This window comes from Populus nigra, chromosome 9, assembly GCF_951802175.1.
Source record: "Populus nigra chromosome 9, ddPopNigr1.1, whole genome shotgun sequence".
NCBI lineage: Eukaryota > Viridiplantae > Streptophyta > Magnoliopsida > Malpighiales > Salicaceae > Populus > Populus nigra.
This window is the reverse complement of record NC_084860.1, coordinates 12,325,756-12,339,317: the sequence shown is the minus strand read 5'-3', so window position 1 is coordinate 12,339,317 and position 13,562 is coordinate 12,325,756. Positions and strand designations below refer to the sequence as shown.

The window sequence follows — 13,562 nt, the reverse complement described above, 5'->3', positions numbered from 1 at the left end:
AAGTTAACTGACATGGTTACAAATAAAATATGGAGCAACCATAACAAGAAAGACCTTAGTTCTAAGAGTATTTAAGAGTGTAGTAAAAATATATTTTTTAATTTTTTTATTTAAAAATATATTAAAATAATATTTTTTATTTTTTTAAAATAATTTTTGATATTAATATATGAAATAATTTAAAAATATAAAAAAATTATTTTTAAATTTTTTAAAAACACAGTTTTTCCAAACAAAACATACGGGCCAAACCCAGTTTAGGTCTCTCAGGCCCACCGGTGCAGGCGCAGTGTTTGCTAGGCGCTATTTTACTTTTCGATTAAAAAAAAAAAGCACAAAGAGTACCGAGTACTCTTCACTGACCTCTTCGAATTTCGAATATTTAAGAAATTGGGAGGGAGGGTGAGTGCACAGAGAAACCTAAAACAAACCCCCCGAGTGATCTCTCTGTTTTCTCTTTTCTTTCCCAAACATCAACAAAGAAAGAAAGAAATGGAGTTGGACCCTGATGACATCTTTAAAGACGACGAAGACGATCCCGATAGCGAATTCTATCAGGTCAGGTCCTTACTTCTTGTCACTTTTACTTATTTATTTTTCCCAAAAAATGAAACACTAATTTTGCTAAACTACATTCTGCAGCAAAGAGAATCGTCGAAAGAATTCGTGGTCTACCTTGTCGATGCTTCCCCCAAAATGTTCTCATCTACTTGCCCTTCTGTCAGTATCTTCTCTCTCTCTCTCTCCTGTTTCTTTTGTATCAAAGTGTCTTTGTTTTTGCCTCAAAAAAGTGTTTTTTATTTTTTTAAAATTATTTTTTAATGATTTTGTATCGTTTATATGTTAATGTCAAAAATATTATTTTGATGGATTTCCAAACGATTTTAAAAAGCAACCGAAGCCACAATTCTAAAAACTAGCATGCAGCATTGCATAATAGCAGATTTCGTTTATTTCTTTTCCATTTACTTCATCCAAATGATTTATTTGTAATTAATAATAGACTTTGCATAAGAAATGCTGCTGTTTTGTGGCTGTGAACATGTTTTTTTTTTTTCTTGATTTTGGTGGTATTGGCAGGAGGACGGAAAGGAAGAAACTCATTTCCAAATAGCTATCAGTTGTATCGCGCAGTCATTGAAGACCCAAATAATTAATAGATCGTATGATGAAGTTGCAATCTGCTTCTTTAACACTGTAAGTCTTTTGTTTTTGGCTTTAATAGCCAACACAAAAAAGGGTGTAAGTAGATGAAGAAACAATACATTTTGCAATTCCATAGTTGTAGTTTATCCTTTTCTTGGGGTTAGTTTGGTATTTATGGTGGCATGTGATTTGACAAAGTTACTTGGTTGTATACTTGTCTTCTTTTAGGATCACATGCTAGCTATAATGGAAATTGTTAGCATATTTAGTTCACCATTATTTGATAATCATTGCAGAGGGAAAAGAAGAATTTGCAGGATCTAAATGGTGCTTTTGTATTCAATGTTGCGGAGAGAGAGTATCTAGACAGGCCAACTGCAAGACTTATCAAAGATTTTGATTGCATAGAGGGTAAGTCTCTTTATTGATTTCTGGTCTAAACTCTTTATGTTTTCTCACAAAGGGTTGAATTTTGTTATAGCAGACTGGGTCCTTTAGTTTTTTTTTTTTTTTTTTTACATTGAAATAAAGTTACTCAACTTTATCTAACCTTACATTGTTTTTGGACCGCTGTTGTTTTAAACATAAAAAAATGTTAATATTTTGCGTAGTTAAATTTTTATGTGCTGAAATTGTATCACATCGATTGTGTTCAATGCACCAGTCTTTTGTCATAATCGTTGCTAGCATAGTGTCTGTCTTTCAGAGCAAGACTTTGTCAAATCTGCATTTTGATGTCTAAAGTTGTGGAATTCCAACAACCTCTAACTAATTCCTAGTTTACTTTCCAATGTTAATTGTCAGATGGCATGGTACCAATGATTATGGAATCTAATAATATTTCTTTTCCTCTTGGAAGAATGTGTGGCAACTATTGCTGTCAAAGCTAAATGACGCAGTAACCAGTAGTCATGCTTTGGATTTCATCTCTCTTTTATTTTATCTGGTATCTTGTTTTTCCTTACATGGTCTTTGAATCTTCCGGTTTCAAAAATTGTGAGAGCTCAGTTCTCTAATTCTTAATAGCTTGTTGAAGCTGATGGTTGAATTTGAATGGTCATAATTATCCCTGACCTATCATCTCCATAGATGTTTTAACTTTTGAAAAAAATAATTTTGAGGATCTTTGTATGCATATATGGAAATAATGAGAGCAGTTTCTTACTTCATGTTTTGTAAAGCCTTTTTTTTTAGTGAGATTAAAAATATCAAATGACTTTTCATCTAATTTGTTTGCAGAATCATTCACGAAAGACATTGGCAGTCAGTATGGTATTGTGTCTGGGTCTCGGGAGAATTCCCTTTACAATGCTCTCTGGATAGCGCAAGCATTGTTGCGTAAAGGGTAATACACATTTTTCTTTGTCTTTGATATTATAACTTTGATTGTCTTCTAAGCTGAAGTGATATTTTCATCTTCTTTTTTAAGATCTTCCATGCATAGTTTCCTAATGTAAGGGATGAAACCATCTCAGATCTGCGAAAACAGCTGATAAACGGATTCTTTTATTTACAAACGAAGATGATCCTTGCGGGAGCATCAAGGGTGTAGCCAAAGCAGATATGACCAGGACAACATTGCAGCGAGCTAAAGTATAGATTTCCATTGACATAACTATCACATCTTCAAAATTCAACCCTTTGTGAGAATGCAATTTTTCACTTCAAATTTCGTTGTTAAAGAATGCCGTTGCTACCTTTCAGGATGCACAAGATCTTGGCATCTCAATTGAACTTCTCCCCTTGAGTCAACCTGACGAGGAGTTCAATGTTTCACTTTTCTATTCTGTATGTCCTTGCCTACATCAGTTGATTTTTCATTGTTCCATAACTACTCCAGTTGATTTCTTTATTAACTTCTCCGGCTGGTAAGTTGATTTACATTTGATAGAGAATTCACTATATTTCAGGATTTGATTGGGTTGGAGGGTGATGAACTTGCTCAGTTTATGCCTTCAGCAGGACAAAAGTATGCATTTTCTTTTTGTGGTACTCTTGCAAGGATTATTTCATTTTTCTGTCTGACATTGCATAAGTGCAATTGTGAAATTGGGCTTCTAGGGACTTACCATATTTTAAAGCTATGGGAGATGCTAATGCTCCAGAGGCAATAAAAACTATCACAAGTAGTGGCTATACTGTTATAAGGGCTCCATATGATAGTGCAAGTTTTTCTGGAATAGGAAAAACACTCTCTCTCACACACAAAAATGTTAATGAGCACCAAACAGTTATGCTCCTATGCTTGTAGCTGCGCGCGCACACACACATATTAAATTTATGTATGCATGTGTGTATGCTAGTGTGTGTGCTGTTCTAAACTGATGGCCATAAAAATATTTTATGGTTAAGAGTTACCTACCTAGCTGCATGTAAATGAGCTCTCTCTCTCTCTCTCTCTCTCTTGTGTTGGAGACACCTGTACATCTTGTGATTAAGAGTTGCTAGTTATGTTATCTTCCACATATTGACATGGTTATTCTCTACATGTGGGGGCCTGTTTTGCTCACAGTAAACCCAAAAACAAACATCTATACAAGAGTCTCTCATGGGAACCCTCAAAACAGAGCTTTTTGTTGAGATGATAATTCTCATTGGCGCGTATATCCTGCTATAATACACATCGATCCACAGTGATGTTTGAATATCTATATTTGCGTGCATTTCATGTGTATTTGCGCACTATTCATTTCATAAAATCCTCTCACATTGTGTTCTAATCTCAGATTGCAAGATATGAAAGATCAGCTTAGAAAACGAATGTTTACAAAGCAAATAGTAAGAAGAATCACATTGTCAATTGCAAATGGATTGTCAATTGAGCTGAATACATATGCTTTGATTCGTCCAACTTTGCCAGGTACAATTACTCGGAACTTCTATGCTGCATTATGTTATAGAGGCTTCTGCATAATATCGTTGTCATCACATAAGGCAGTTTATGAAATATTTTTTGTGCTTTTGTTTCCTAGGGGCAATTACATGGCTTGATTCTGTCACCAATCGTCCTTTGAAGGTAATAACAGATTGTCATGTTTCATTTTGTTTATTGGTTTAATGCTTACATTTATTTACATTGCACATATTTTGTGCAATGTAAGTGAATTATGCCTATTTGAGATCATTAGTCTTGATCATTTTGTGCTGCACTTTCCAGCATGTGGATTGTTTCTTATGGCATGATGCATTTCATGTAGTATTCTTTTTCCCTCATTGTGGCTCTAGCTTGTGGGATTTCATGAACTTTCTCCACAGTTTGGCACTGAAGGAGGTTAAGGAGATAATGCATTAGCTTTCTCTTGAGGTGTTATGTTCTGTTCAATGATATTCTAAAACAGAATATGGTGCTATATACTTGAACTTACCAGTATTTTACTTATTGCTCCCTAATCCACACCATAAAATTTCTTAAAAAGGAATTAGTTTCAAGTTAATTAGATACAAACTGGGGAGTTTCTTTACTTGCTCTAATCATATGTAATTGACTTTTAATTTATTCCCATCATTTCCTTTTTGTTTTAGATTTTGGATTCACCTTGTGAGTATTAGATCTTAATCAGGTCATGTATTTTGACATTGTGCAGACCGAGAGATCTTTTATCTGTGCCGATACTGGTGCATTGATGCAAGAACCTGCAAAACGATATCAGCCTTACAAAAAGTAAGCAAGTTTCACTTCTGTCGATCATGTTATTTGTCATGCTTTTTTTATTTTTCTTAGTTGATTCAAGAACCTGCTGCATCTTTTTTTTTTGCTTTCCCCTTTTCATTTTCTTTTAAATTCTTCTTAGGAGTATATTATGTAAATAAATTTCCTGTTAGATCATTTAATATTGTAACTTAAAAGTTGTCATACCCTTACATTTTCCACACCGTCCTTTTTGGCATGCTGATTTTGGTATATGCCAAAACTTTAATATTTTTGTTATGGCAGCTGTCTACTTGCATTTGTTGCCTAATTAATCAATTTATGGTTCAGTGACAATATCATGTTGTCTGTCGAGGAGCTGTCTGAGATCAAAAGAGTTTCAATGGGACATCTTCATCTTCTTGGATTCAAGCCCCTAAGTTGCTTGAAAGATTATCACAACTTGAGGCCTTCGACATTTATTTTTCCTAGTGACAAGGTTCCTTAATTCTTTTCTTTGAACAGTATTTGGGTATTTTCCTAAAGTTCATGCTGCCTGTTCTGCTTTGGTTTATAGATCACAACTTTTTTTTTGATGACTTAGCATGCTTCTTCAAGCCTATAAATGACCATGTAATGCCACAGCTAAATAATGTTTTCCCCTAGATTGGGTTACAACTCTCTATATCTCCCTTTAGGAATTGCAGTTAGGGGAGAGAAATGGATTCCCTAGGTTGGTATTGCTATGTTATAGGATTCTATATAGAAGATGGCACATTCATGGAAATAATTTTTTTTAAGAATGCATTAGGTAATCATCGAATGCATTAGGAGTTTTTTTAGTTTCACATTATCTCATACAGAGAGTACATTTGGGCAATTTGGCAATATCTTGGTTTCATGGGTGTGCAGTGAATGATATTTTGATCCACTTCACCTACAAAATTGCATCTAAAGGACATAATATGATTCGTTCTGTTGATTGTTTCTACTTTAGGATATAGAAATCTAGGTAAGTGGATTAAACTTGATAGCTTGAATTTACTCATCTTCACAGTTTGTCTTTGAGAATGTCATTTCTATGATGAGCAGGAAGAATAATTTTAAGAATCATGTTAGAATGCTCTTCAAAATCTTAATTGTATGCATGTGTTTGTGGGTAGCTATGCTTCAGTATATTGGTGAATGTTATTGTATGTTATTATTATTTGGTCCTTTGAAGGTCAGGGGGCTTTGATGGTTCTCTTATGAGTCTGTCTAGATTTGCCTGTGCCTTGCTTACAACATAAAAGCATGTTAATTGAGAGTCTGGTAGTGAAATGGTAGAATATCTATTTAATTTTGAACTTCAATGAGAAGTAAAATTAATACTTTCAAGCCACTCAATTGTTCCCTTTTCACTCTCCATTAAAGCTCGATACTTCTCTCTTGTGGCTATGATGGATGTTATAACTAGTAGTAGTTATCTTATTAAACAAATAATATATGCACTTCAGATATTTGGTGATTGTAAGATTATATTTCCAGATTTTTTCTGAGTTTCTTTGTTTCAACAGTCCCATCTTGCTTTACATATATCCTAAAATCATCTCTTACCTGGTATGTAATAGTGCTTTTTTCTTTTCTGGTTATTGGTTGCAGGAAGTAATTGGTAGCACTTGCATTTTCATTGCCCTGCTTAGATCCATGGTAAACCTTAAACGGTAAGCAGTGTTTATTTTGCGAACTGTAGTATTATTCCTTGAACTTGAACCCAAATATTTATAAGATATAATGTAATAATATCTCTCATTTGTATTGCTATGTTAATATTATTTAGTAATGGGATAAGTTTCTACTCATGATAGATGCTGTCTGTATTTATTTAGATTTATTATGTATACTTTCCTTCTCCTTATTGTAGTATATACAAATAGCATTTTACCCTTGTACCTGGGCAATTTTTGTTTAAGCCTGGGATTGTACAAATTCATATTTATTATCCATATCCTTAATCATAATATAGGGACCGTTCTATGATGCAATGGGCAAACTCTTGGTTTTGTAACCATGTCTTTGTGTCTCGACTTGAAACTTTAGTGCATCCACCTTGTATAAAGATTTCAAAGGGCACAACCATCTCCAAATTCTTCTTCCAGGACCCAAATTCTGTTGGAGCATAACTAGGTGATGGCTTTAATTTTTGTGGTGCTAGTATCCTACACTTTATGTGGCTAGGAGCATCAAGTTTCCTAACTTTAGCGGCTCCACTTTCTTTTTGGTTATGGAAAAGCAGGAATATAAATTATGGAACCCAAGAGAAGTGTTGTTCATCAATTGCAAAAGTTGATTTTTTTTTTATCCTATCTCTTGAATTAGTCATGCTTTTTATTTATTTGCATTTATTTATTCTTAATTCTTTTTTCTTCATTCATTAAAAATTTTGCAGTTTTGCAGTTGCATTTTATGGAAGCTCATCTCGTCCTCAATTGGTTGCCCTTGTTGCACAAGTAAAATACTGCATTTTAAAGTACCATTGGATTGTTGCATGCATGAATTTATAATTGGTGAACAAGTCTGATTTTGGCATCAATATGCCATCTTCATCCTTATATTATTTTGTCATTATTACTCTTTTTTTTTTTGTCTATCTTTTGAGTTTCTACCCTATTCCATTAAATAAGTGGGAGACCCTGCAACTAAATTCTGCTCAAATGTAAAGAGTAATGAAATAAACTTGTAATGTAAACTGATTGATTGGTAGAGAGTAGCTTGGTTCCCAATACTTTCTAACACATTTATCATTTTGCTTATTTGTTTTCTTTGTTTTATTTTTATTTTATTTTCCTAATTGCAATTCAGAATACGATAATATTCTAACTTGGTTGTCCCACTTTGTGGTCATTTAAACTAAGGCATTTGAATTACCTCATGCTGTCATTGTGTGCAATTGTGTCATTTTCTGCTTTTGTAATTGAATACTATGCCCTGTGCTTTTGTTTTTCTTACCAATATTTTTAGATCTCTCTTCCCGGATTTGAATCTATCTTTTTGAATTGAATACCATGCCTTGTGCTTTTGTTGAGTAATGAAAGAAAGTAATTTCTGGTTCTTAATCCATGCTGTTGAACTAGATTTCTAAGTTCCTTAAACAATGTGATTTATGTGATACAAATTGTTATCTTGAACTAATTATGCAGTGAACATAATTGCTGTTGTTTTTATGTCTAATTTCAAAATTACTGTGTCATTAATGTGCTTATTGATATCTTTGAAAAACAGGATGAGATTATTAGTGCTGGTGGTCAGGTTGAGCCACCTGGAATGCACATGATATATCTTCCCTATTCTGATGATGTCAGGCATGTTGAAGAGGCAAGTACAATTTTAAGTTGATTCAAAATGGATTATATAGTAATCTTAGCAACAAGGGTATGGTTGACTTGCTGCAGATTCATTCAGACACAAATGCTGGGGCACCTCGAGCTACTGATGAACAAATTAAAAAGGCTGCTGCTTTAATAAAACGCATTGACTTGAAAGATTTTTCTGTATTCCAATTTGCTAACCCTGGTAAGCTCGCTTTGATTATTCAGGCTTCGTACCTTGAAGAGTGCTTATAAATGCTAAGGATATATTTGGTGTGGGTGTGAAGGGTGAAAAGTTACCCTTTGTAAATTAAATGCTGGGGCACCTCGAGCTACTGATGAACAAATTAAAAAGGCTGCTGCTTTAATAAAACGCATTGACTTGAAAGATTTTTCTGTATTCCAATTTGCTAACCCTGGTAAGCTCGCTTTGATTATTCAGGCTTCGTACCTTGAAGAGTGCTTATAAATGCTAAGGATATATTTGGTGTGGGTGTGAAGGGTGAAAAGTTACCCTTTGTAACTTTTCACCCATTTTACTTATGTTTGGTACAAAATAGGGGAAAAAGGAAATTTTCATGGAGGTTTAATTTAACCCCAAGATGGGTTTAAATGTTAACCTTGTGGGGATGAGATACATGGTTGGCCCTTGTGTTTTGGATTTTTGGTCATGTTCCAGTTTGGTCATTGTTGCCCTTGCACTTACAATTCTTGCATGTTTGCCCTTCTGGTTTTGGTTTTTGGTCATATTTGTCCCCCGTGGTTTTGGTTTTTGGTCATATTTGTCCCCCGTGGTTTTGGTTTAATTTTCTATATGTGAACAAGATTTACAAGTACAAAACCAACAATGATCAAACCAAAACCATAAGGGCAAAAATGACCAAAAATCCAAACCATGTATTTCATCCTCTTGCGGGGGAGGTGAAAAAGTTTTTAGGGGGGTGGATTTTGGGTCTCGAGTCCTTCCCTCCCCTTTTGTAGATTTTAACACTAATCTATTCTTTCTTCTTCTTTTATTTCCATTTTGGAGTGCAACTATATGATATTTAATTTTTTGCTATTATATTTAATTTAAAATCTGATTTCTCTTTTTTTGGGACCCACTACTTTTCATTATTTCCAACTCCTACCAAACATTCTTAATACATCATCTCTTAAACCTTTCTTCACCCTTAACACTTCACCCTTAAATTTAAGATGTTATCTCCTTAACGTTTCTTTAGATTTTTCATTCCATACCAGAAGCAATCTTAAGATGATTGGGAAAATTTTTGAAAACTTCTTCACTTGGCTGTTGTCTAAACTTTTATATTATTTTATAGTCTAACTAGTGGTTTTGGCATGTGCACCCTCATGTGTATTATTCAAGTTAAAAAATTATTTTATTATTGAAATTTACACATTTAAATTTAACTTATTGAACTAGCTTCTGTGATTCGTATAAAAGTTATTATATGATGTTGATATAGATTTCCTTAAAAGTTTAATGGAAATTTTTATATGAATTCATGGACAGTGCGAATTGATGGCTATTATTGAGGAAAAAAGTGATTTTAATTTGGATTCTTACTATGAATTGGAAATTGATGGCAATGAAAAAAGATGATTGGTTTTAACCTTTACTCGTACTGGGAGTAGAAGTTGGATTTTGCTAGGATTAGAATTAGTACTGTTTAGTTTATTAAGCATGTAATAGTCAATAAAGTTTTTGAAAGGTTCAGAAGTGCGCATACACCCGTGGATTCTGGATTTGAACTAGGAAGAACTTTTATGCCCTCTTATATTTTGTCAAATCTACTCTGCAAATGATGAAATATAGTGCATGTTATTTTAGGTGTAGTAAAATTTTCTTACTGGTCAATCTATATCTCATTTCCAATTTTTTAATATATAGCATGCATTTATGAAGTGCGGTCTCTGCCTAAGCAACGCCTTGATTGAAGTTAGCGCTTTTATAATGAGAGATCCTGAATTATAGTGCAAGAAAATAAAAAGAATATCAATGTTTGGGTTGATTGAACATATAAAGTTATAAAATCTCAATTCACGTGGATCACAATTTTCGTGCATCATGGATATAGCACATTCCATAATATTAGTTTGCTGTAATATATGCAATTATTGGAGGACATTGGTTTATGTGAACTATGAGGAAATCATTTAATTTTTCTTTTTCTTTAAATCTTCACTGGATTCTCCTCATCATCAATTTCCAATACATTTTCTTACAGGTTTGCAGAGACACTATGCAGTTCTGCAGGCCCTAGCTCTGGATGAAGATGACATGCCAGAAATCAATGATGAAACACTTCCTGATGAAGAAGGCATGGCCAGGTAAGATCAACTCGTAGCTTCCTATCCTTTGCTGCAGCCACCATTCTTTCATTCCCTGCCCTTCATGTGGATCTTCACAATCATTTTTGTTAACCTGACAAAAGTTCACATTTATGATGCCACAGACCAGGAGTTGTTAAAGCAGTAGAAGAGTTCAAGCTTTCTGTCTATGGAGAAAATTATGATGAGGAAAGTGACATGGGCAATGGAAAAGCAAGCGACGCCTCCAAAAAACGGAAAACAGCTGCCGAAAATGCAGCTAAGGAGTCTGCAAACTACAACTGGCCTGATCTTGCTGACAACGGACAGGTGTGCTTTCTTGTGTTTCAAACACGATGGTGTTTGTCTTAATCAAGTGCACAATGTTGGCTTAACCAACAATATAGACAATTGGTTTGAGTAAACAAAGCCCTCTCTTAAACATTTCTCTAGATCAATAAAAAACTGCAGGCTTTGTTTGTTCAATGAACAGCAATACCTACAGAAAAAGTTTTCCTAGAAAAAATCACAATCCAAATCAAAGTAATCGCTGTTTTATGTATGGGGGGCTAGAAACTTATTTTATTGATCGAAACAAGTTAATGATTTTTTTCCCTCTGGGATCGCACCATCCAAACAAGTTAATAAATCATTTAGGAAGATGAAAAGGGAACAGAAGAACTGATTCCTTTTAAGCGTTTTTAAAGTCATTATCAAAAAACAAGTGATCTAGAAAAATATCGGAAGCTATGTTGTTTCTATTTGAATGTTAACTAGAGATACTTGGAGATTATAGCATATTCACTCGAAGTTGCACAAAAATGTCAATAGCACCTTGAGCTAAATAAAATTGGGTGGTGGAAATTATTTGCTTATAGTTTGTTTAAATTATATATAATATCTTACTGTAACAAATGAACAAGGAAATCGAATATAGGTTACTAAATTAAAGGATAACAATCCCCCTTTTCATGGATCTGTTTTGCAGTTGAAGGACTTGACAGTAACAGAGCTGAAGTATTACTTGACAGCGCACAATCTTCCAGTTACAGGGAAGAAGGAAGTTTTGATCAGCAGGATATTAACTCACTTGGGAAAGTGAGAAAAGTGAGGCTAATCCAGCAGGAGCTCTCTTTCCAGCATCCAGTTGTGGTTTTGCAATGATGGTGATACATTCCACGGTACACGTAGTTACATCTTTTAGAGGCTAACTTATCTTCTCTTTGGGAAATTGAAACGCGAGCATGGCAGCCTTTGGCGTCATTACAATACAGGCCAGCTGAGCTTTTGCATTTCCTGCTGTACAGGAACAGATGTCATCACGACTAAAATGGGAAACAGGAGTTGTATTGTAATGATGAGTATCAGTGCCTAAAAATGCCTTGTTTTGACAAGGGCATGAGGGATTTGCAGCATTATCATTCAAGGAGTTTTGCAAAAGACATTTTCCATGCCATGCTCTGGACTTTTTATCTTTTTTTGTGTGTGTGTGTGTGTATATATATATAAAATGAGATTCCCCTGTAAATGGGTTTCTAGTCTGTTGATTGATACTGGAAAACCAAGAGGGGCGGGGGCTTAAATTCAAGTTCCACGTTTATCAGCCCATAATCAATCTGAAAAAACAATATCTCCTACTCAAGTTCCGCGTTTATCAGGCATGTTTTTTATTTTCATATATTATTAAATAAAAAATAATATATTCTCTGTCCCTCTTTAAAAGTCAAGTCGGACATTCTCTGACACCTCTTTCAAAGTCAAGTTCTGCCTAATTTGAGGGATAAGAAACCAAAGTGGAGAACGCGCGTTGAGTGGTCAACGCCTCGCGAGTATGTCAATATTTTTGTAATCATAATAATTTATTATGCCAATGTTGTCCTCGTTTTGAACGGATCAATGGAATAACAATATTAGCATTATATTATACAAAGACTGTAACAGTGTTTCACTGCACTGTTGATGACGATTTTGTAATTGTTTTTTCAATATTTGTCCTTCAGTCTACTACTCTACTTTTCAAACTATACGCTTTAGATCCTTCATTTTTTTTTAATAAACTCAATTTTAAATCTTTATTTTTCAAACTATACGCTTTAGATCCTTCATTTTTTTTTTAATAAACTCAATTTTAAATCTTTATTTTCCTTCCGTTTTAGTGTTAGTCTTTGATTTGAGATAAAAAAAAGAAAGTGATTGGATTTTAGTGGTAAAAAGAAAGAGTCTTGGTTAACACAAATTTTTCTTACAAAAAAGCATTAATTTTTGTGTTAATAAGTTTCATTTAATGAAAGGAGTTTAACATATGTATTTTTTTTGCTTGTAAACTTGTTTGAAAAGGTATATCTGGAGCTCAAGAATTTATTTATTTATTTTGAGTTGATTTTGTTTTCTTGGTGGATTTTATGGTTGTTTGAGGCCATATACTGGTTTATTAATATGTTTAGGATGTTTTATAGGTGTTTTAAGTAAAAAATAGATTGAAAATGAGTTTTTATATAAAAAAACCATCAATCCTCTTTTTTCAGCCACCACTAGGACTATAATCAAGGAAAAAGCATGCAAAATGTCACTTGCTTCTATTTTTTTCAAAACATTTTAGGGTAGACAACATGTCGCTAGAACAATTAACAAAAAAAGTCCTTGTATGCGGGTCTGACCTTGTAGGTGCCCTTTTCAAAATGGGCAAGGTGTTCATACTTGGCTTACCAGGCCCAATAGCGTCTGATCTCTTTTTATATATATATATATATTATTTTTTTATTTATACATTTTTTAATATTTATTTTTTTGAAATATTTTTTATTTATTTTTAAATTAATACCCCTTCTCTCTAATGTTTTTTAGATTGTTTATTTAACTTTTTTTTTAAAAAAATAGTGATTGTTTTTTTTAATTATTCTGTATGTATTTAATATTTTGAATAGATTATTATAATTCATGTACAATTCTTTTTATATTTTATATAAATAAGATTTATTTTTAAAAATAAAAATTATTTATTCTTAGTTAAAAAAAGGTGACCTTTCAAATAAAAAAAATATGTGCATTAAAGGGAAAAGTTTCATCCACATTATTTTTTCTAAATAAGTTTTTTTATTTATATTTATATTTAAATTAATACCCATTCT

At 33.3% G+C, this 13,562-nt stretch overlaps 1 protein-coding gene across 1 annotated transcript; it reads left to right on the top strand.

Moving 5' to 3' along the window:
• The first annotated feature begins 351 nt into the window (after positions 1 to 351).
• Positions 352 to 12,076, top strand: LOC133702635 (ATP-dependent DNA helicase 2 subunit KU70). Its single transcript, XM_062126940.1, has 19 exons — positions 352 to 558; positions 643 to 720; positions 1,081 to 1,197; positions 1,443 to 1,557; positions 2,386 to 2,491; positions 2,622 to 2,739; positions 2,851 to 2,934; positions 3,057 to 3,115; positions 3,873 to 4,006; positions 4,119 to 4,162; positions 4,731 to 4,807; positions 5,126 to 5,273; positions 6,416 to 6,477; positions 7,203 to 7,263; positions 8,036 to 8,128; positions 8,206 to 8,326; positions 10,353 to 10,455; positions 10,581 to 10,764; positions 11,423 to 12,076. Exons 1-19 carry the CDS (start codon positions 493 to 495, stop codon positions 11,534 to 11,536), a joined length of 1,884 nt encoding a protein of 627 aa, XP_061982924.1. The 5' UTR covers positions 352 to 492; the 3' UTR covers positions 11,537 to 12,076.
• The last annotated feature ends 1,486 nt before the right edge of the window (positions 12,077 to 13,562 follow it).